General features: G+C 40.0%; 3 protein-coding genes across 3 annotated transcripts; 2 read left to right on the top strand and 1 right to left on the bottom strand.

Annotated features, from left to right (window-relative positions):
• The first annotated feature begins 2,203 nt into the window (after positions 1-2,203).
• On the top strand, positions 2,204-3,297 carry LOC102230007 (transcription factor HES-5-like). Its single transcript, XM_023338914.1, has 2 exons — positions 2,204-2,342; positions 2,433-3,297. Exons 1-2 carry the CDS (start codon positions 2,274-2,276, stop codon positions 2,841-2,843), a joined length of 480 nt encoding a protein of 159 aa, XP_023194682.1. The 5' UTR covers positions 2,204-2,273; the 3' UTR covers positions 2,844-3,297.
• Positions 3,298-6,928: 3,631 nt separating this feature from the next.
• On the bottom strand, positions 6,929-12,024 carry tas1r2 (taste 1 receptor member 2). The gene is made up of 6 exons (XM_005800149.1): positions 11,840-12,024; positions 11,451-11,739; positions 9,594-10,358; positions 9,296-9,514; positions 8,484-8,604; positions 6,929-7,854 (listed from the first exon to the last, which is right to left on the bottom strand). Exons 1-6 carry the CDS (start codon positions 12,022-12,024, stop codon positions 6,929-6,931), a joined length of 2,505 nt encoding a protein of 834 aa, XP_005800206.1.
• A 2,231-nt stretch (positions 12,025-14,255) lies between these two features.
• Positions 14,256-21,956, top strand: rprd1b (regulation of nuclear pre-mRNA domain containing 1B). Its single transcript, XM_023341092.1, has 7 exons — positions 14,256-14,924; positions 17,450-17,579; positions 18,377-18,510; positions 18,632-18,750; positions 18,858-18,984; positions 19,612-19,787; positions 19,985-21,956. Exons 1-7 carry the CDS (start codon positions 14,774-14,776, stop codon positions 20,132-20,134), a joined length of 987 nt encoding a protein of 328 aa, XP_023196860.1. The 5' UTR covers positions 14,256-14,773; the 3' UTR covers positions 20,135-21,956.
• The last annotated feature ends 657 nt before the right edge of the window (positions 21,957-22,613 follow it).

Here is a 22,613-nt window from a genome sequence, read left to right as displayed (position 1 = left end):
GGGAACAGACAGTAGCCTCATTTTTTTTTATGTTATGAATCGAAAGCAAACGTGAAGGGAGGAGAGCAGGAGGCAGAAATAGCAGGTTGGGAGTTTTACACAAATACATGTCAGGCTGGTGCTTTCTTGGAAGTTTTAAGCACCAGCAATTCTTTGCATCGCTAAATCTTTATGAGATTTTCAAACTAATCAGGAGGACTTTGGATTCAGTGCCACAGATTACTCAGAAGTCACACAATAAGTAAACAGACTCCATGTGTGAATCACTTAAACTCAGTTTAACTACAGCTGTGACACAGCGAACATCCCACACAGCTTAAGGAAGCAGTTGTGAAGAAGTTTAAAGCAGAGTCATAAAACAATAACCCTCCGTTTGAAGGTCTGACCTCAGTGTTCAGTCCGTCACCTGAAAAAGGAAGGAGTACTGAAAAACTGAAAACACGGCGGCCCATTAAAACTAATGCATTTTGGCTTGTTGTTCCACCATCAATGGGGGGAAATTAGGATGTGCCAGCTGGACGGACGGAAGCAGGCAAATTCACACAAGGTCAAAAATAAAATAAAAAATACAGTTATTAAAAATAGCACACTCTGATTCGAAGAAATGTGCAGTCGAGTACCATTATTATGTAGGAAAGGGCAACATCAGTTGGAGAGACGGCAGAAACGGCCACAATTACAATGGAGGAATCGCAGAGATCTACAGCTCAGGTGGGGAAGAATCTGTTAGCGATGTCCTTAGTAAGCTGCCGTTTTATGTGATGAGATGACGAGATGACGGAGAGCTTTGAGAAATCCTGTTTGGTATTTGCCAAAATTCCTGTACAGGACACACAAAAAAATGAAGAGAAGCAGTTGCTCTGGTGAACTGATACCAAATTTAACTTTCAACAAGGAGAAACAAGTGGTGGCAGCATTATGCTGTGAGGGTGTCTTTCTTTAGCAGGCACAGGGAAACCTGATAGAGGTCACAATTAATTGGCACTGGAGCAAAAAGGTGCACCTTCCAGCAGGACAGCAACAGATCTAACACGCATGTTTGTGTGTGTTAGAATGGCCTAGTCAAAGCAAAAAAAAAGAAAGTGTAAACATTTCAGCGGGTGGAGACGCAAAGCAGAGTGCCGACTCAAAGAGTCTGAAGAAATGGGAGCCACTCTTCTCCGCATTGCTATTTTATAATTTGTAAGTGGCTTGGGATGAAAGCAGATGCAGAAACAACACAACAACTTCAGAGTTTTACATGAAAAAGACAAAGTTAATTCTACTTTATAGATATACACAACATGGATCTGTCAGAGTAGATCCCAATAAAATACATTGAAGTTTCTGGTTGTAATGTCATTAAAGTGTAAATAGGACATGAATAAGGTACAGTATCTGACTCATATTACACTAGTATTATGCCTAAAAATGTAATGATTCTGGTACCACTAGTGCACCTTTATAAATATACATGTATATTTATATATTTAAATATGCAATAGCTATAGTTGGCGACTGAAAACACTCTTCACCAGAAGCCAGTAGACTTAATTGTCCCCAGATGGACTCAGACACAGGGTTCCTGTTTGTCTCATGACGGAGGATCAATTAACATTCCCAGAGGATCCTGGAGGAGCTGCACACATTCACCCTGATGTTGGGAAGAAGACTGCTCCACACAAGGCCAGCCACACATCTGGGGCCATTCAGTCATACGGGCCCTTTGGGGGACACGGCCAGCCCACTCGTCTTGCCAACTGAGGACACTATAATTTGACACTGGGTCTGCAGCAGACCCGCAGGAAAAACAAGAGGCCTGGTCAACAACAGATTTCCTCTGTGACCTGCAGAATAACAACTAACTGAAGACTGAGAGTTTTTGGGGTAAAGAGACACACATGATCTACATCCAACAGTTCAGACTCTAAAGGAAATATTCAAAGGATGTGCGTGATCATCATCTCTTTTAATGTGTTCCAAAAAAATAAATAAAAAAATCTCCATCTAACCTGATAAATTCTCAGATGACCCCTTGATACACTTTTAATTACCTGTTGCTTATCTTGGGAACCACACCAGGCACAGATATGCTCTCTCTCTCTGATTTATTGACGCGTCCTCCATTGTGGAGCTGGGAGTCCCACTGGTCAGAGTGTGGGAACCCCAGCCCGGCCTGAACCGCTTGGCTTTGTTATGCTAATGAGGCAGTATAAAACCGGGAGCAAGCTCCTCCAGAGAAATCAGAGCCAAGCGTGTTGCCCTGCGAGAAGCACCTCAGCTCACTTGCAGACATGTCCCCCTGCCCCAACAGCTACTCCTCTATCCACCACCTCAGGATGTCTGAGAGAGACAACATAAAAGTGAGTAGAAAACTGTTTTTGTTTGTGATTCTGAAAGCAGAAACCCCCGTCTGAAGCAGGTTTCTTACCCGTCTGCCTGTTCCTTCACAGCTAAGGAAACCCATAGTGGAGAAAATGCGCAGGGACCGCATCAACACCTGCATCGAGCAGCTCAAGGTCATCCTGGAGAAGGAGTTCCACAAGCAGGAGCCCAACTCCAAGCTGGAGAAGGCCGACATCCTGGAGATGACGGTGAGCTTCCTGAGGCAGCAGCTGCAGTCGGGTCTCTGTCAGAGTTACTCCCGCTGCCTGAGGGACTCGGTTCACTTCCTGTCCGTCGGCTCAACCACGGAGGCCTCGGCCGGACCTCAGCAGGTCCTCCGGCAGCCAGAGCAGACGCTCCATCAGACACAGAGAGCCAGCAGCTGCTCCCCGCTCAGACCCGACTCGCAGCCGGACAGCAGCAGCAGCAGCAGCAGCAGCAGCAGCAGCAGCAGAGGCCCGGTGTGGAGGCCGTGGTAGAGAGACTTCCTTGAGACCTGAGGGGAGCCGATCTCTCCCTCACTATGTAGGAAATTTATTTCCATCCTGCTCTTTCAGCGTGGGTTCATTTATTGTCTCATCACATTGATGGACAAGTAAACGCAATGTGCTTTCCCTCTTGTTGCCTGATTTGTCTTTCTTCGTGTTAAAAACTGAGGATTCATTTTGAGTGACATAGTTGTGTTTTTGTGATGTGATTGTTTTTTACTCCGGTGGAGTTTATCTTGGGTCTGCTTTATGTAACAGTATATGTTTCTGCCTCACTGTGTGTTACTGACAGCCTTTTTTTGAGAATATTTCTCTTCTGTTTTGAACTTTCTATGCCAAATTTTAGTTATTAGCCCACAAGTGCATGTATGTACTGATATTGTCTGGTTGGATGTTGATGTTAATACTTTTCTTTCAAGGTTTTGACCTTTTTGTTTTTTAATTTCTCAAGCTGGTGTGACAATTAATAAAAAAAAGATGCAATCACTCTTGATGTTGTGATGTTGAAAAATAGATTTTAGGCTTCAATGCTAACTATTTGGTGTCCCTACAAAGGATAAGCTATTTAAAATGACTTCCACCTCAGGTGACTAGATTAGCAACAGGCAGCTTTTATACTACAGTGATGACAATCCAGTATATATTGCATGAGAGGAACCAAATTCTTCTTGAAAACCAGGTTATGTTTAATTGCACAAACTTTCAATTGTAACTGAGTTTATATTTCCTAGCTTTAATCTTTGAAAACATGAGTGCTGTTATTTTAGCTCTATAAAACTAAAACTCATTAGAGGAAACCAGAAAATCACCCAAAGGAAAAGGATTATTATTATTTTTTATGAGGATATAGGATTAAAGATTAAGTTGCCACAGAAACCAGACTTACCTTGCAGCCACACACAGTGAGCAGGTTGCTATGGGTGGTAAAAGAAAAATCTCCAGAGCTTAAGGTTGCAGAACTGCAGCACAATGGCGTTTTTCCCACTGTTAAGCATGATGGAGGACCTGTGATGCTGTGGGCCTATTTCTCTTCCTACTGTCATCTGAATCTTGCTAGCTAGCTAGCATGGCATTGTGAATTCTTTGAAACATAAAGTCATTTAGATAAGAATTTGCTTACCAAAAAACAAACAAAAAAATGGTTTTATCACTGAGTCTAATTTTGCTTTGTTAAAAACACAGGACGAAATCAACACAAAACCAATATTCCTTCACTTTCAGTCTGAGATTTCAACATATTTCAAGGAAATGTTTTAGATATTAGAGCCTCTATAATGAGACTGAGACAAATAAAATAACTCTTCTGGTCAATGACAAACACACATTTGCAGTGTCCGAATCTAAAGATATAATCTCTAACACTCTGATGTCGTCTTTATTCTGACATCCCGTCGCTGTGGACAGAGGAGTGCACTGACGTCCTCTTTCATGTCTCTGGAAGAGCTGCTTCTTGTTCATGGAGTAATATCAGCATGACAAAGCCACGTGTTGCAGCAACAGCTTTGGCGTGAATCACCAGGACTCCCATCACTAAAGAGAGGTGAGGCGATCTCAAGGTGACCAGTAGAGATAAAACCGTCCCCAATAAATGAGTCAGCGTTGCACCGATGTGCTGCCTGCCTCTCATCAGGAGCTGCTGCTTATCTCACCCTCAGCAGCCACTCAGGGGAATCCAGGGCGCATCTCCTGACAGGCATCCAGGGAATAATAATGGCAGAGCTTGATCCATCAGTGTCATCCAGTGGGAAGCTATTAGGAGAAAGATTACAATCACTCACTCGTTGATTGTTGCTGTGGAATAATCTGCTGCAATGTTAGTTAAATGAAATTTGTAAGCAAAACACATTTCATTCATGGTTGCCTGACAGCGCCGGTGCCAAAAGTTGTAGCTGGAAAAGAAAAACATCTTTAGAGTCTTTATTTTTTATTACAAATGTCCCCTTTGCATATGTTTATAGGATTATGTTTTTTTAGCATTGAACAGCAAAAGTTAAAAATAAAATCATACTGCTTTTTTTTTTTCTTTTAACTTCCTCTGTTTTAAAATCAGAACCAAACGCGAATAAGACTTGTGAACTCCAGAGCGCCTTTAGCTTTGGCCTTTATGCGCTGCGACAATAAAACTCCTGCTTGTTCAGCCGTGGCACACTTCGATTGTTGACGGAGGGTCTTTGGCTGCGAGTGGAAGGACAGACTGTGGGAAAGCTGAGCTGGGGCTCTACTCACACATCTACTGGTCAACAGTGCTGACCTCCCTGCTACAAAGGGGCCTTTCATCTCTCCCTCCTCGCACACAGCAGCCAGCAGTGCACACGCACGAGCGCACACGCATACACAGATACACAGATTTAGCATTTATCTTTCGTGGTACGTGATGCGCGGCTGCAGTTTGAAATTGCTGCGACAGAAAATGTCATTTTAGTTGTCAGAGCAGCCAAAGAATAAAGATTTCATGAAAATGTGTTGGTTTCTTTTAACTTCCTGTTGCTTGTATTCACACCCTTTCAACGTTATCACATTTATCCTTGTTTTTATCAAATAAAAACTATTTCTATGCTTAACCCTTGTGCGTTACAACCTCAAACAGTGTTTTATATACAGTATATATAATTATCTAAAGTAGGTGACTTTATCTTAATTGAATTTCAGTTGTTTTATGAAGTTCATAAAACAGAAAAGCAAACAGAAAGTTTTGCAGGAAAGCAAATGTTGTATTACCCACAACACACCAGACCCATAGTGAAACATGGTGGTGGCAGCATTATGCTTTTCTTCAAGTTCGCTGGTCAGAGTTTCATGTAAGATGAATGGGACTCAACACAAAGTAATCCTGTCAGAGGCTCCAAAAAAACTTGACGTAACCCTAATCGTGGTTTAGATGAAGTGCATTCACGTGTCAAGATGTGTCCTAGTTAAAGCCCAGATGCAAATCCAAGTAAAATTTGTTACAAGACTTGAAAGTTGATGTTCAAGGGCAAAACTTCCAGTCTCTGTTGATTTGCTAATGTTTTTCTCTTTCATTATTTTTCATTATTTATTTTTCTTTTTTGCAAAAATGTTAAAAGCTGACCAGACTTGAAGCTTTTACTGCAGTGACAGATGAGATATTAACAGAATTTAAATACACAAATGCATGCCACACTTTTCGGATTTTATTTCAACAAAAAAAGTAAAGAAAATCACGTATCCCTTTTGTTCTCCTTCCATGTATGCACTTCTTTGTGTGTGTTTATTACATACAATCCCAAAGGGAAACATCAAAATGTGTTGCTGTGATGTTAAATGTAATGTTTTCCTCTGAATCAAAACACAAAAAGATATATTACTCAGAAACTTACTGTATGTTTCTGAGAATGCACTAGCTAGAAAATGAAGAAAGAAAAATGTCTGACTTGAACTCAAAAGGAGTAAATTTGTTAAAATTATTTGTTGACATTGGTGGATAAGATACGCTCACTTCATCCCAGAGCAGGCAGATTCACAGGAACGTCAGTCACATGACAACACTGACATCTTCATATTTTACTCTGCACAGTAACAAAATTGTGTGACCAAATTCAATCTTATTAATTTCATCCCAACATTTTCCCTTCATTGTTTACAAGATTAATTTCTGCTGATTGTCTTTCTTGCAGAGTCAACATAAAATAACTCTTTCTCAGCACATTAATAAAATTTTATTTTTTATCATACCAAACATCGTAAAATGTTAATAAGTCGAAGCTCTATTCTATTACTTTACACCAGTACTGTCAAAATCTGGAGTTTAAAAGATGTTACTCAAACACAAGAACTAAAAAAAAAATAATGGTAAAATAAAATCTGTGCTATAAACAACAGATGAACTCTATTGACAAACTGTTTCTTGGTGTTACCACAGTTGTGGTATGTTCTTTCTGTTGACCTTTCTCCCTGATGTTTTGTCAAAAATGATCAATATCTGTGTGCAATTTTGCTGTCACTTTACAATTACGCCTTACTTTGTGCTGATCTACCACATGAAAATCTCAATATAACACACTACAGTTTGTGGCCATTTGATAACACGTGGAAGGGTTCGAGACTTGGAGCCCATTTCAGTTTTTGTTCATGGTGTACATCTGAATGCAGTTCTGGAAGTGTGCTGTGGTGTTCATTTGGGGCCTCAGAATGATTATATACATTTTGGGGAGGAAGTATCCAGCCAGGAAGGCCAGGACGCTGAAGAGTGTGGCGAACACCTGCGCCGCCATGGTGAAGGTTTCTCTGTTGATGAGGTAGAGGGTGAAGAAGCTCATCCAGGAGATCATGTACACCATCAGGCTGAAGGTGACACACTTGGCTTCGTTGTAGTTGGCCGGCAGGTCCTTCCCCATGTAGCTGAAAGAGAAGCAGAGGACGCTGAGGACCGAGACGTACGCCAGCTCAATGCCGGAGCCGACAGAGAGGGTTTTACTGCACTCCCGGACAATTTTGTCCTGGTAGAACCGCAGGTCCTGGGAAGGCTGTGGAGTGTCGACGGACACCCGGAGCACCGAGATGAGGAGGATAGTGGCAGACACCAGAAAGATGGTGACCTCTGGACCCTGCTTTTTTGTCCACCTGTCGTAGGCCAGCGGCAGCTTGGACGCAAACTTAAATATGCAGACGACCTGCAGGGAGCGCACCGCGATGCAGGCCAGACACACAGAGAAGCTGATGGTGAACAGAGGCTGCTTCAGGACGCAGGCCGCCGGGGACGGCCGGCCAAAGTGGCACAAGGTGCTCAGGGCGGCGACCGTCAGGGCCGCCAGCATCAGCAGGCAGGTGCGGCCCCCGGCGGACTTGGCCACCGGTGTGTTCAGGTTGAGCAGGAGGATTACGGCCGTGCTGGAGGTCAGGAGGAGGCAGGTGGCCAAGAAGAAGAGGAGAGCTATGGAGAGAGGGTGGTCCCAGTCCAGCTGTACCACCGTCCTGTTCAGACACTCCTCACTGGATGGGGGGGCCCACTGCTCCGGCAGACAGGCCTGACAATCTGTCAGGTCTGAAAGAGAGAGAGAGAGAGAGAGAGAGAGAGAGAGAGAGAGAGAGAGAGAGAGAGAGAGAGAGAAAGTCAGAAAAAAACTGGAATGTTGAACTTGTACAGAAGCATACTTGCATCAGCATCAGCACCATTGTCTTCTTTTGTACACATTTTCATAAACAATTCAAGGAGGATCTAATTTTGGTCTAATTGTGCATTAGTGTCAGAATATAACGTGTGAATTTGGCGCCACCTGCTGGTCATTCAAGCACACACAACAACTGTACAGTGAAAAGGTAAATGTATTCGGTTTGTACAATAAATAATAAAACTGAACAGTTTATTTAAACAGTAAATCTTCCTTTTCCAAGTGTTTAAAAATAAAGCCAATCCACTCAAACTATAGCAATTTTATATATAAAAAAAATAGACTGAAAAATAATCATGGTGCTAATGTTTCTATTTCACAGATTTTAATTTATTTAGATTTGGTTCTCTCTGCACTGCATCTAAATTTATTTATCTATTCTATAAAAATCAAATCAACCATGCAGATTAGCTGATGCTGGACCCGTCTTGTTTAATGAGATCACAGATATTAATGGGATATTATGCAGAAAACTAAAACCTCGCATTTTAGTGTGCATTACCACTTTTATTGAGGAATGTGGCAGAGGGACAGGCCTGGCAGTCGAAGCAGCAGGCATGCTGACCTGTCAGCAGCTTCTTGTGACCTTTTGGGCAAGGCGGAGAGCAGAAGGACTCGGGTACCTCCAGCACGGTTTGAAGGAAAAGAAAAGAAATTATTTTGTTGAAGAAATATAAATGAAACAAGACACAACATCAGGAGTAAAAGAAAAGAACAGCTGCACGATTGCTTGCAGAATACTAAATTAAAATCTAAAGGTTTAAATCGCACATGGAGGTGGGAACTGCAAACATATTTTTTTTGTTTATTTGTCTCTGTAACAAAGCCATTATTAAGAAAGAGCAAACAATAAAGAAGGGGAGTGAAAATACTAAAATATATAGTAAACTATGGTTATTGTTATTCATTATTGATTTGATGGTTAAAGAGAAAATGAGAAAACAAGAAAAGAAAATGTGATGATGAAAACAACAGAAGAAATAACAGTCTTAGTTTATTGCATTGAATCTGAGAACTTGAATGATTTAATTTAATAATTTATTTGATGCTAAAGTTGAGATGTTTCTTAAATTTTTATGGTCTGACTGCCGTGAAACTTGAAACTCACAAAGTTTTGCCAAGATAAATAAGTAAATAAATAATATTATTTTGGTATTTATTTATTTATTTAATTCATTGTCTTTTTTTACAGAGTGACCCGGCACCGATCAACAAACATAACTGACTTATTTAATGCGGGCTGAAATTTCTGGGCCTATAGCTTGAGAGCTCATTCGATTTCAACTGAAAGACGTGAAACATCGTTGGCCGTACCGATTCTGAGTCTTCTTTGCCGTGCCACTCTATCAGACTGGCATCCACTGTGAGGGCGATGGGGTCCGGTGCAAAGGAGCCTACCACTCTGAGAGACCAGTCCGTCCCCCTCCAAACCCAGGACACTATATCGTACCCAGTGGGTGGGTCCCCATGCATGTCAAAATACACGGAAGAGTTGCAGAGAGAAAATCGAACCTTCCTGAGCTGCGCCAGAAGCTGGAGAGGAGAGGACAAAGACACAGAGCTCAGCAGCTGGTTAAATGTTTCAGCTAAAGAGATGTTTGCTTCAGATTACCTCTGGTGGAGTCACACTTCTCCTGCTGCAGTCTGCAGAATCACAGCCAAGAGCTTGATGCAGAGCCTGAGCTAGAGCATAAACTGCCTTATAAACATTGAAGGAGGAGGTGAGGTCATATTTATCCATGGAGAAGTCGTTCCTGGCGAGAGAGTACAGGTCTGTGCTCTGCAGACAGTCATTGGCACCGCCGAGGGTCACATTGGCCTCTCCGTTGACGCGTTGCATTGAAATCTCGACCGTGTTCTTCTGGAACTCGTCAAATCCAGGAATGGCGGCATCCTTGACCGAGATTCCGAGCACAGTGCCGATGGTTTGGATCCCAGGAATCCCAGATATGAGAGTGGACGGCGACCAGTCCTCCGTCCCGATCCACACCTTTTCTGTAATGTTTCTCTCCAGCACATATGGGAGGAAGTCATGGAACTTTGTCTTGCTTGAAAACACCACGATGGTGTTCACCTTGGTTTTCAGTATGTTGTCCACCATGTTCCTCATGGTCTGAACCGTGTCTTTGGAGGCCGTGGGGATGATTCCTTGGTATGGGATACAGATGCCGTGGTGAGGGGCTTGCTCCGACAGGCTCTGCATGCCCTGCAGTCCGTAGTCATTGTCGCTGCCTAAAAGAGCTATCCACATCCAGTTGAACCGGACCAACAGCTGGATCATGGCTGCCACCTGGTTCTTGTCGCTTGGAATCGTGCGGAAGAACGATGGATAAATCTCCTTGTTGCTCAGCATTTCATTTGATGCTTCATAAGAGATCTACAGTGAGCAATCAGGATGTGGGAAATTATATTAAATGGCTTTACAGACTTTTTTTTTTTTACATTTTATTTTTGCTATTTTGTCATAATTAATTTTGATGATCTCCAATATTTTAGATCATCAAACAAATTTTATTCTATGTGAGGGAAAACAGAATAATAATTTCATTTATCAAGAAAAAAAGCAATACAGCCCAATGACTGTTGTTGCTAAAACATAAAACAACAGTGATTAACTTGTTTTTGGCTTCCTTTCATTATCTGCACTCAGGCCTGATTACTGTCAGACATTAACAGTCAAGCCTTAAAGTACCATAAAGTAGATTAAAATATTTCAAAAGCAGCACATCATGCCTCAATCTAAAGAAATTCTAGAGTAGATGAAAAATCAAGTCTGGAAAAGGTCCAATAGTCATTTCTAAGTTTAGAGACTTTAGTGAACTTACACTGAGCTGTTATCAACAAATTGAGAAGCAAGCTCTGCATTTAAGACGTTAAAACTAGGACCAACAATCAAACATATTGGAGACAGTGTAACAGTCTGGCTCTACTTCCTGCTGCAGGACCTGGAACAATATATTCTAATCTCTACCAGCAAATCTCAACGGAGAATGTCCAGCCATTAGTTCCTGACCTCGAGCTCAGGGACATTTGAGCTTATGCTACCTAGTCAAAGTCTGATTGAGGAGCTGCAGAATTACCTAATAGGTTGTTAATGTTAGAAAATGTTCTAATGGTGAATTAAAACAAACGAACAACAGGACAAACGTCCTCTATATTGATGCAAAGTGAGCACGACCAATTATGTTTAGGAGACTGTTTCCCCCCATACAGTCAGGTTGTTTGGATAGCTTGTTTTCCTATTATAAATGAAATCATTATTTCAAAACTACTTTTGTATTTTACTTGCGTTATATTTGTCTGGTGTTAAAAATTGTCTAATTATTTGAATCGTCTAAGAGTAACAAAAAAGCAAAAACTAAGAAATCCTAAAAGTACTTCTAAAAAAAAAGTTAGGACAATGAAGGTCTTTAAAAGAGATAAATCATGTAAATTTCATGAGCACAACCACAAATATTAAGACTCCCACCTGTGGAATCACATAAGCCCCCAGCAGAGCTGCTGGCGTGAAACTCTTGCTGCTGCTGTCTGGTCCAATCACACCAACTGCTCTCTGAGTGTTGCTGAAGTTCTGGTACTGCTGCTCCAGCAGGTCCAGCGTTGCCAGGAAACTGGCCGGGTTAGAGCAGATGTCGTACATCTGGTAGCCGAGCTTTACTCCTGGTAGCAGATGCAGCAGGCCGGAGCTGTTGTTGATTTCTTCCACAGCGAATCTCATGGCTTGCATCAAGTGAAACCCGTGTTTATTAGGTCTTCCTCTGAAAAGTGTGGAAAAAAAGAGAAAAACAAGAGCAATTTAAAAAAAAAACTAAAAAATTGTTGGTGGTAAATGAAGACAAGTATTGACTGAATGCTTACTGATCACATGGAACCAAAGCAGGCAGACCGTTAGCAGACACATCAGTGTAATGGAGGGGAAAGAGTCCTGCGAAGGAAAAGTCGCCCTGGAGCCGCATCCCCTCAGCCTGAGAGGCGTAATCTAGCTCCCCAGCAGCCAACTGCAGCATCAGCCAGCCCAGGGAAAGGACGACAGTAAGAAACATTGTTCAAAACTCAGCTCAAACGCCTCTGATGACAAAACTCATGTAGCCTATATGAAAAGAAGCAGCACTCATTTATAAGAGGCCTCCTCTGAAGCGAGAAGTCTCCAGTGACAGGAAGGAATACTTTGCATCTTTCAAGGGAATGCAGATTCAAAGAAGCTTGTTTGCATATTGAATTTGTTTGTGAGACTGTAGCGTTTCCCCTCATGAAAATGAGCTGGAGACATGCAAAAAGTCTAAAAAAAAACAGCAAAAGGTTTTGACAGAGGAAAAACACTTTCTTTTATTCTACTCTCACTCATTATTTTGGTCAGAAATTCTGCTTTGGTTGTGAAGAATTGTAAAGAAACATATTTCTGGTGGAGTCATGCATTGCTTTTTTTGTTTGCTGATTCTGGTTTTCTGGTGAAGGGGAACTATGACTTCTTTGACACATTGTAAGGAAAAATACAGCTTTAAATCTATGTCTTTATGCAAATAAAAACACATGGGACAAATAATCATGCCCTCATAGTACATTGACAACAACCAATCAACTTTTATGTTTTTGGACGGCGGAAGGAAGCTGGAGTACCCAGTGATTTCCCACACATCCGTAGGGAAAATGTACAAACTCCATGAAGAACCAAGGTCGTAATTCAAACCCAGGACAGCAGTGCTAGAGAAAGGAGAGCGCAACTGGAAATCAAATGGCCCATTTGTAGTCCCATTCTTATTATCCGCTGCTTTTACATAAAACTGAGAGACAGCGCAATGAAGTAAATGAACATTTTATGTAACTGACCAACTGTAAAAGCATAGAGTATCTGAGCATTACCTTCATGTTTTATATGTACTTTTAGTAGAACTGTGAAAATATTGTACAGTGATGAACATGAAACAATCAGTTTAAGACATCCAAATGCCCGAAATGTTTTTGTAATCACTGTGAATTTTGTGAATAGAACCTTCCCTTTTGTTTCTGCTCCATTTCTGCCATCCCGTTAAGGCACATCACAAGAGAAATGTTGACTAGAGGTGTAGATCTGTTTGCATTTTGGATGATATTGTAGCCTCAAATTACTTAACACGCTTTTTGCATTGGAATACAATCTGCCCGAAGATTACCTGTCTCCAAATCCCTAACCCACTGTTTTGACTGGGATAGTGTGCTTTTTTTCAGCCACGATGTCGTGGAGGCAAATGTCTATGAAAATGAGCTCATCTGTCCGAACATAATGATATGTGATACTTTTGGTAAAACAAACTTGATTTTTGAACAACTTTTTTTATTATTTGTTTTTGAATTATTTAAAGCATTCTAAAACAAAACAAAACAAAACAAAACAAAAGTGTGAGAAACAATCTAACCAATTTATTCTTATTCTGAAATCCCAGCTCCATATCAGATATTTTATTCGTAATACTCCAGTTTTTGTTTACAAACCATCTTCTTATATTTACTTTTTAACAAGCTGCCAAAGGGACTCTCCTCCTAATACCATGCTTCCCCGCAAAACCCAGAAAATTGGGTATGTTAATGTGTTATTTGAACCAAAATCATATTATATCTCTCGAGAATTGTACAAAGCCAAAATATATGTGAATAGTTTACATCTAGAAAGCTGCACTTCTAATTGTAGCCTTTAAACAATATTTTCTTCAAACATGACAAGATTGGGTGGATTTTTGATTCTTTTTTTAAGATTGGGTCAGTGTTACATTCTCTTTCTTAGTTAAAGAACAAGGTACAACAAGTATACAAAGAACAGCATATAAAATTTGTAATAACAGCAGCCAGGAGTTATTACAACATCATAAATTAAAGCTATAAACTGAGTGTTTTAAATGCCTTGCAGTTTCTTCAATGAGATAGTAATTGAAAGTAGTTCAGTAGGTCAATTTTAAGTCAAAAAGTAAGGATTTTTTTCTATTGAATTTACATTTGTGAATTAAAAAAAAAAACTTTGCTGAAAAATACAATCAAATTAATTAAAAAATAATTATTTCCTTCTTTTCTTGAATAATTGTGAAAACCAAGGACAATGTTATCCCAACGTAAAACAAAAATCTTTATATATATTATCGATTATAAACCGACAAACATCTCCCAAAACGTTTCGGTATGAATGGAAAGCCAGAAGAGGCGAATAACAGTTTCAGGATCAGAATCCTGACGAGTGTGACGGACCCATCAGGTTGCTGCTAGGTTCCGACCAGTGACGTCTATTGCCTGCGACGCACATGACGGGGTGAAAGTGCAAGTTGCCATTTTTTCGAGCCATTTTTTTTTTTACATGAGTTTATGCGACCAAAGGCAGAGTGTGAGTTTTTACCCGGTCTTTTGCTATTGTTCGTTTTACGGCGATGTGCTAGAAATATTGTAGAGGAACGTTTTAGAAACGCGGGCTTGTTTTACACCGGGTTAGCTCGGCGCTTCACTTCTCTGCAGATAGCTGCTTAGCTGTTAGCTAACGTTAGCGCCTCCTGTAAACAAACACAACTGTCTGCAAAGGCACAGCAGCTTCCTCCTGCTGGTTTTCCTCGCCGCATTTCTCTTTAATTTAGTCATTTGAGAGCGGCAACAACGTTAGAAACACAGCTCTCTGTTCAGAGCACAAAGCTCTGATGCCGATGATCTGCGAGTTAAGCTGCGCAACTTCAGTTTTGATGACTGTGCGAGCGCCTTCAAAATAGCTCGGAGCTCAGTTGCTTTGGAGCAGGTCGGGGTCAGTTTATACTGGGAGCGGGAACAGAAGAAGCGGTCGGCATGTCGTCCTTCTCCGAGTCGGCCCTGGAGAAGAAGCTGACGGAGCTGAGCAGCTCCCAGCAGAGCGTCCAGACTCTGTCTCTGTGGATCATCCACCACCGCAAACACTCGGGCCTCATCGTCAAAGTGTGGCACCGGGAGCTGAAGAAGGGTGAGACGGGCACACACACTGCTGCTTATATTTCTGTAGCTTTAGGTACACTTTTAGTAAATTTTGAGGTTGATGGATGTCGTGATTTACAAGGTTGTGACTTGTTAATCAAAGGTTTTGTAAATTAGATTTTCTTAAACTTGACCTAATGTAAATCAGAGAAATCAGCTCGCTAGTTGTATGCCTGAATATTCCTTGATTTTTTTTTTTTTTTAAATATTGGGTCATGTCAGATAAAACAGTTATGTTGGGGTTTTAGGTAATACATCTGCAAAATGCTAAATACCTTTAATTTTTTAGATGACAAATTGTACAGTTCTCATTGGGATGCTAAAAACTCATGTTATTGTGTTTTAAACTGTCTGGTGTGTCAGTTTCACATAGAATAACCATGTTATGTAGAGAACAAATTACACATGTGGTTTCTATTAATTAGGCGATGTCAGGAGGCAGTTGGTCACATTAGTATTTATTAAGGGTAACAACGTTAACAAAGGGGTCATTACTCATACCTCCCACACTTTTAAGTTTTTTATTTTTATTATATTGAACTCTAAGTGGGCTGCACAGTGGAGCAGTTGGTAGCACTGTTGCCTTGCAGCAAGAAGGTCCCGGGAATCGACCCCAGGCTCTTTCTGCATGGAGTTTGCATGTTCTCCCTGTGCATGCGTGGGTTCTCTCCGGGTACTCCGGCTTCCTCCCACAGTCCAAAAACAGGTTAATTGGTCTCTCTAAATTCTCCCTAGGTGTGAGTGAGTGTGTGCATGGTTGTTTGTCGTGACAAACTGGCGACCTGTCCAGGGTGAATCCCGCCTCTCGCCCAGAACGTTAGCTGGAGAAAGGCACCAGCACCTCTCCCGACCCCACTAGGGACAAGGACATACAGAAAATGGATGGATGGATGGATGAACTCTATGTATAATTTTAATTCAACTCCATCTCTCAGAAAAAAAAGAGTTTGTGGTTGCAAGGTGAGGAAGTGTATAAAAGCTGAATTGCAAGGCATTACATGTGCGAATATATGCACGGTCTTTAAGTTTGAATTGAAAAAAGAAAAGTAATTCAGGCATCATCCAACTAAATATGTGATGTTACATATAATCCTTGTGATTTTCTTTTCAAAAAGTTGTCAACTGTGCCACATTAGGAGATCAAGCCCCCCCCCCCCCCATTTTTATTTTTAAAAGTTTTTGTGACTTTAGTAGCCTTTATTCAACAGCCTCTGTATTTAATGCACCTGCTCTACCACTGAGCCATGTGGCACCCAGAATCAGGTTTATATATTATGTTTAGTTCTGAAGGTTCCTGACTGAGCTACAAAATAGCTTGCATTATTATATTTCCTCTTGGTATGCCTATAACATACAGTAAAATTAGACAAATTGGACAAACACTGATGGCCCTAAATTAGATTCAGATGATTTAGATGCTTGTGCATAGAAAGCTGAAGTAGAACGAGTTACGTACAAAGTAATAGAAGAGATTGAGGATGCTGAAGAAAGATAAAGGTGATCTATTATGCTGCCTTGAACAGATATACAAAATATGTTCATTACACTTTTTTGCTCAAAATTCTTCATAGATAATGAGATTTTTTTTCTGCTCAGTTCTGCCTATTTTGAGCTCTAGGTGATGGGCCTGGCTTCTGAGATTGCTAGGTAGCAGGCTGGGCTTCGCTCAGGTTGCTAGGTAACAGGCTGGGCTTCGCTAGGTGAGGGCCAGTGCCTGGTGATTTCAAAGGTTTTTTAGTGACTCATTTTCCAGACTCTAAAATACAATAAGTTATTGCCAAAAACCAGGGGAGTGTTTTTTTTAAGCGCTTGGACTGTTTTTTGAAGTGGTAGAGGCCAAAATGGAAATACAAAAAAATGTGTGTAATAGCTTCTGTTTAATAATTTATTTGTGACAAGTAATTGTAACTTTGCAATATTCAACAACTGTGGGATTTCACATTGCTATGCATCGTAACAATAAAACAAAAGAGCATATTTCTTAAAAGCAAAGTGTAAAAACCTTGTCAATATCCAACTAATTGAAGTTTATGCCTGTCTTGTGACATGTTGCTATTTTTGTGGCTTTCTCTTTAATTTTTTTTAAGTAAAATTTTGGTATCCAGGCAATATTTAATGTAGTTTTAATCCTAATGCAGATGTTTTTATCTTTGTTGTCATTTTATGTGATTGTTGCTCCGTTGGGAATGAACCATGAACCCTGCAATGCCAGTTCCTGCTTTACCTGAGTGTTGCAACAGGTGGTTATTTGTACATGTAGTGTTTTTATGAAACTGGTCTCACATGGACAGAGAGCATGAAAACTCCAGAACGGTCCAGGCCGGGATTTAATTGCTGGACAGATAAAAACTAAAAGTTATTTTTATGAAGAAAATCAAGCATTATGACCACACAAATCACTCTCCTTCAGTAATCAAACAATGAGCTGACATGTTATTAATTGGTATCAAGAGACTTTTCCTCGTTGATTAGAAAACGGGTTGTTTTAAATATATTTCCCTGTGTGTTTTCTAGCTAAAAGCAACAGGAAGTTGACATTCCTGTATCTGGCAAATGACGTCATCCAGAATAGCAAGAAGAAAGGACCCGAGTTCACCAAAGACTTTGAGTCTGTCCTTGTGGACGCCTGCTCCCATGTAGCAAGGTACGTTTCAACAAGTCATCTGTATGTTTTCTAGAAACATACTCTGCTTCAGTTTCTTAGAGTGAGCAGTGATAAGTCAGAGGCTTTATATCAACTGTGGATGATAAACATTTTAGGTTGGATCATTTGGAAATAATCACTCCACTCTTTGCTGTTGAACTGGACTGACTGCAAATGATTTTAATTTTAGCATCTTTCTAAAAAATTACTCACCTATACTGAAGTAGAATATTCTGTATACAATATTGTGAAACCAGATTTGAAAGGTGTTTTGCCATCCAAATGAAAGATTGAGTTAGTTTTAATTACTTCTTGTACTTTTTATGATAATTGTGCTGTAGTTTCTTTGTTATTGTTTGTATTGATGGTTTTTCCTCTTGTATTTATTGACAGAATTAGTTTGTTTTTAGCAGGACAAATTGAGCGTTGTTCAGGAACAGCAGATGAAAAACAACCTTTTGGCTAATTCTGGCACATTTATAGCAATGTCTGTTAATATGCATTGTCCCTACTAAATAAATAAACAAAATAAATTAACGAAAATCAATAAGGTTTTTTTTTTTTATCACAAATTAAACTTAGCACTGACATAAACCTGCATGGGTCCAGGTTTATGCCTTGATGTCTCACGCTTAAATGTAGCTTGTTCCCTTTGTTCAAACTCTATAAGTGGAATAAACTCGAAAAACATTTCAAATATAGCTTCTTAATGTTTTTTGTAGACATAAGTTGAAAAACACTTGTTGTTTTTAAAGCTTGTTGTTATTCCATTTGGCTGTTTTCTTGCCTCTCTGCAGTGAAGTGGATGACGGCTGTAAAAAGCAAATGGAGAGGCTGCTGAACATCTGGAAGGAGAGGAATCTCTACAGAGGTGATTTCATTCAGCAGCTCAAACTGGCCATAGAGGACTCCAGCAGCCCCAGACCCTCAGGTTTGATCATTTAATAATGACATAATTGCTTCATAGTTATGTTTATATAGAGCCATCCTCACTACGTTTATATATGCATATAATCTAATGCACATTTCTGCTCTGTGTCATTTATTTGCAGAAGAGAAAAAGGCTGTAAAACGAAGTTATCAGAAGATCCAGGAGGATGAAGAGGATGACGACGATGACTACAGAAACCACACATCTCCCCGCAACTCGGATTCCTCGGCGAATCAGCTGGTACGAACGCTGGCATCACACAGTAACAGCATCAGATAACGCTTCTGATCTTTCTTTTTTTTTTCCCCTGATTTGTTCCTTGTGTTTTCCATCATTAACATTTTCAGACAGAGGAGCTGGTGAAAGCTCTGCAGGACTTGGAGAACGCCGCATCAGGCGACGCAGCGGTGCGCCAGAAGATCGCCTCACTTCCACAGGAAGTTCAGGATGTTTCCCTCCTAGAGAAGATTACTGGTATAATTTGACAAACTATTTTTTATTTATTTATATATATTTAAATCGGGTTTATTTACATTATAGAACAGAGTATTAGGGTTGTACTTTGAAAAAAATTTAATAAAATTACAAGAATAAAGTCAAATAAGATATAACACCTTTATTCTCGAAATTTTATGTTTTTCAATTTTCTTAGCTCCATTGTAATTTTACAATGAAGCTGAGTGTTGTGACTGAAATTTAGTGGCAAAAGTGGCGAGTTTTTTTTCTTCTTCTAAGGTTTAGTTAGTGAGATTTAAGCTAAAGGTGGCAAATGCAAGACAAATGAATATGAAAATTTGGACAGCAAGTGCTTAAACAATTAGTTGATGCATGTGGTGTTTTGAATTAATTGCAAAAAATAAAAATAAATAAGTAAATGTAATTGAATAAAATAATTTAAATTGGTTAATTATTGATGTTGTTAGATTGGAGTAAATATTGTATGGCGTTTGACCAATTCATGCTGAGGAATAAAGGGCAAAAAATCAAATAAACCTTTAGAGAATAAGAGATGGGTAAAAAATAGTTTAGCATTGCTTAAACTGAAATGAACTCGGTGAAAGATATTCTGCAAAGTCAACAACAGCTTTACCTCCTATTCAGACAAGGAGGCGGCGGACAAGCTGTCAAAAACGGTGGACGAGGCGTGTTTGCTGCTGGCGGAGTACAACGGACGGCTGGCAGCAGAGCTGGAAGACCGCAGGCAGCTCGCCCGTATGCTGACTGAATATATCAGCAGCCAGAAGGAGGCGCTAGTGGAAAGGGAGAAAAAGCTGGAGGTAAAGCACAACATCTATTTAAAAAAAAAAATCTGTTGTCTTCTATTCTATTTTAAAAATTTGCAGTGTTTAGATTCTTGATTTGCCGCAAACGTTTTGGACGGTTTACATTCCCGGAAATATTTTTATTTCTCATGAAAGAAAACCTTTTGAGGCGCCGCTAGTAAACGCTGGTCCCCACTCTTCTTCTGCTGCAGGAGTACAAACAGAAACTGGCGCGAGTGACTCAGGTGAGAAAGGAGCTCAAGTCCCACATCCAGAGCCTCCCGGATCTGTCACTGCTGCCCAACGTCACCGGCGGCTTGGCTCCGCTCCCCTCCGCCGGAGACCTCTTCTCCACCGACTGAGAGCTGCCAGGCTGAACAGACTCCTGCAACGTCCCTCCTCAGCCGACCTCAGCCCCGTGTTTGAGTAACAAGGACGCTCCTGGCTTTGCCTCCAACACTGGCGGCACATGTTCTCCCAGACGAGCAGCTTAGTCCACCCGCTAAACTCAACTGGACTAGAAGACAATGAGAAGAGAAGCAGAGGAGAACAGAGACTCTGCCCGAAAGGAGTCTCTGCCACCAGCCCGGAAGTTTGTGTTCCTGATTGTTTTTATTTTCTTTTAAACGGTGAAAGGTTGTTTCAGTTAAAGCCTCATCACATGTGATGCGTTTCCCCAATTGGTCTAGGTTATGGCTGCAGGCTGAAGAGGATAACATTCGTTAGTTTTATTTTGTTTTTTGTTTTTCTTGCCTTTTGGTTGGAGGCTTTTTTTTTTATCAACGCTCGGCCAGATAAGCAGTTTGGTGCGTGAAAAGATCATGTTGGGCTCAGCAGGGGTGGATTTTTGTTTTCTCACCTGTTACATCATATCTTAAGTTTAGTAACACTTTTAAGTCCGCTTAAACCAGATGTGTTGAGTAAAACCATCCAGATAGAAATGAACAAATTAAAAGATAAATTCTAGTCTTCTGGTTTTTCACAAAAACAAAAACAGTGTCCAACCCAAAAGTATTCTTTTTTTGTGTGTTTTTAGGTTTAGAAATCCGATCAATCTGATTAAGTTCATTGATGTGTTAGATTTGAGTTTTGCTAAAACAAGCTGGACTGAGAAAATATTACAAAGTTTTCTTTCAAAGAATCTGTTTTGTGTGTGCTTGTGTGTAAACGATACCTGGGAAATGCTAAAACCTAAAAATACAGTATCTTCTGAAAGGAAACAAAGGCCTTATGTTGCATGTTTAGAGTTTGGAAATACGGGGGGAAAAAATAAATTTCACTTATCGAAACTGAGCAGAGGAGCTTAAAATTCGTCTGACTGGGAAATAACCTTTAGGACCATTTCAGCTTTTTTGTTTTGTTTTAATCCTCAGCCGTACTGAATTTCTGAGCCTCGAAGGCCTAAAACAAATACCAAAATATTTCCCTTTGGATGAGAGTCCCTTTTTTATGTTTTATTAGATATTTTTTTAGAGGAATAAGAGAGAATTCATGTCTTGGTGTAGGGATGAAGAGAGGGATGCTGGGATAGGTGGCGATGAGGAGCAACTGGATTTGGTATTGAAATTAAGGCCAGAATGAAATTTTGCTCTGATTTTATTTATTCCGTTTGGTGTGATTATCTTTAATTGTTCTCTGTGACGGCTACTATATGTGGCTATCTCTGAGGGGTCATCCACAGCCAGAAAAAAAAACACACACACAGACGTCTTTGACTTTTCATCATAGACAATAAATTAGTCGATGCTTTCTGTGGAACATGACGGCTCCCGCTAACGGAGAGGAAACCATTTTTTACAAAAAAGGGGTTTGGAAAAGCTGTGAAAGTGAGAAATGTTTACTGAACTCTGAGCAGAGTCTCCTGGCTGTTTCAGAAGCACAAATATATATATATATATTTTTAAAAAAAGGAGAAAGTTATGGTGAGCAGCTTCATTTGTTTCCAGACCAAAGTCATAAACATGTCTTTGGCTTTAAAAAAAACAACAACTTTAAACTACTGTACACCAGAAAGGATCCTGGTAACATTTTACCCCCCAATTTTCTAAACTTGATAGTATTTCAATATTTTCCTACCATCCGGCTGTTGTGTTTCTCTCTAATGCTAGTCCTGAAAGGAGACGTGGTTTTTCTCTAAGGAAAGTGATTCAGTGGATGCCAATAAAGTGGAACCATTTGAACAAATCCTGTGGTGTATTTTAATTTAATGACTGCATTCAGACGAAAAACAGGCTGTGAAGGCTTGTGACTAGGCACAAGTTTTTACACAGTATGATAACCATCAGCTTTTAGTTTTTATATTTAATTAGGTTCACTGATCTATGCCTGTTACTGTGTTAGTTTTATTTACAAATACATATTTTGATTTTGAAGATTCCCACTTTGTGTTATATCGTAACCGAAATATGAGTTTGTATTGTTTGCAGTGTTTGTTCAGCAAACATAAAATTGGTTTCACGTGGTTTTCATACATGTATTGCCACTGCAATAGGTAAGTGTGGATAAAGTAATAACAATAATAGTAGTAGTAATAATAATACCGGTACATTTTATTTAGAATGCCTTTCCATCATGAAATCTCAAAGGGCTACAAAGAGCTTAAAACAAAACCACTAAATGGATAAAAAAATATGAAGAGTAAAGGTTAAAGTAAACATCTAGGAAAATTAGATGTTTACATTTTGCTAAGAAGACTCTTCTTAAAGCAGTCAATGGACTGTGGTGCCCTCAAAGAGTCATGGAGGGCAGAACAGATCTCATTATCCTCAGTTTGAATGGGTGGAGAGGAGCTAAAGCTGCACTATGTAACTTTCATAAAGAATATGTTTATTTATTTATTGT

The sequence above is a fragment of the Xiphophorus maculatus genome, chromosome 1, assembly GCF_002775205.1.
Source record: "Xiphophorus maculatus strain JP 163 A chromosome 1, X_maculatus-5.0-male, whole genome shotgun sequence".
Taxonomy (NCBI): domain Eukaryota; kingdom Metazoa; phylum Chordata; class Actinopteri; order Cyprinodontiformes; family Poeciliidae; genus Xiphophorus; species Xiphophorus maculatus.
The sequence above is the reverse complement of the archived record's forward strand: the minus strand, read 5'-3'. Positions and strand labels throughout refer to the sequence as shown.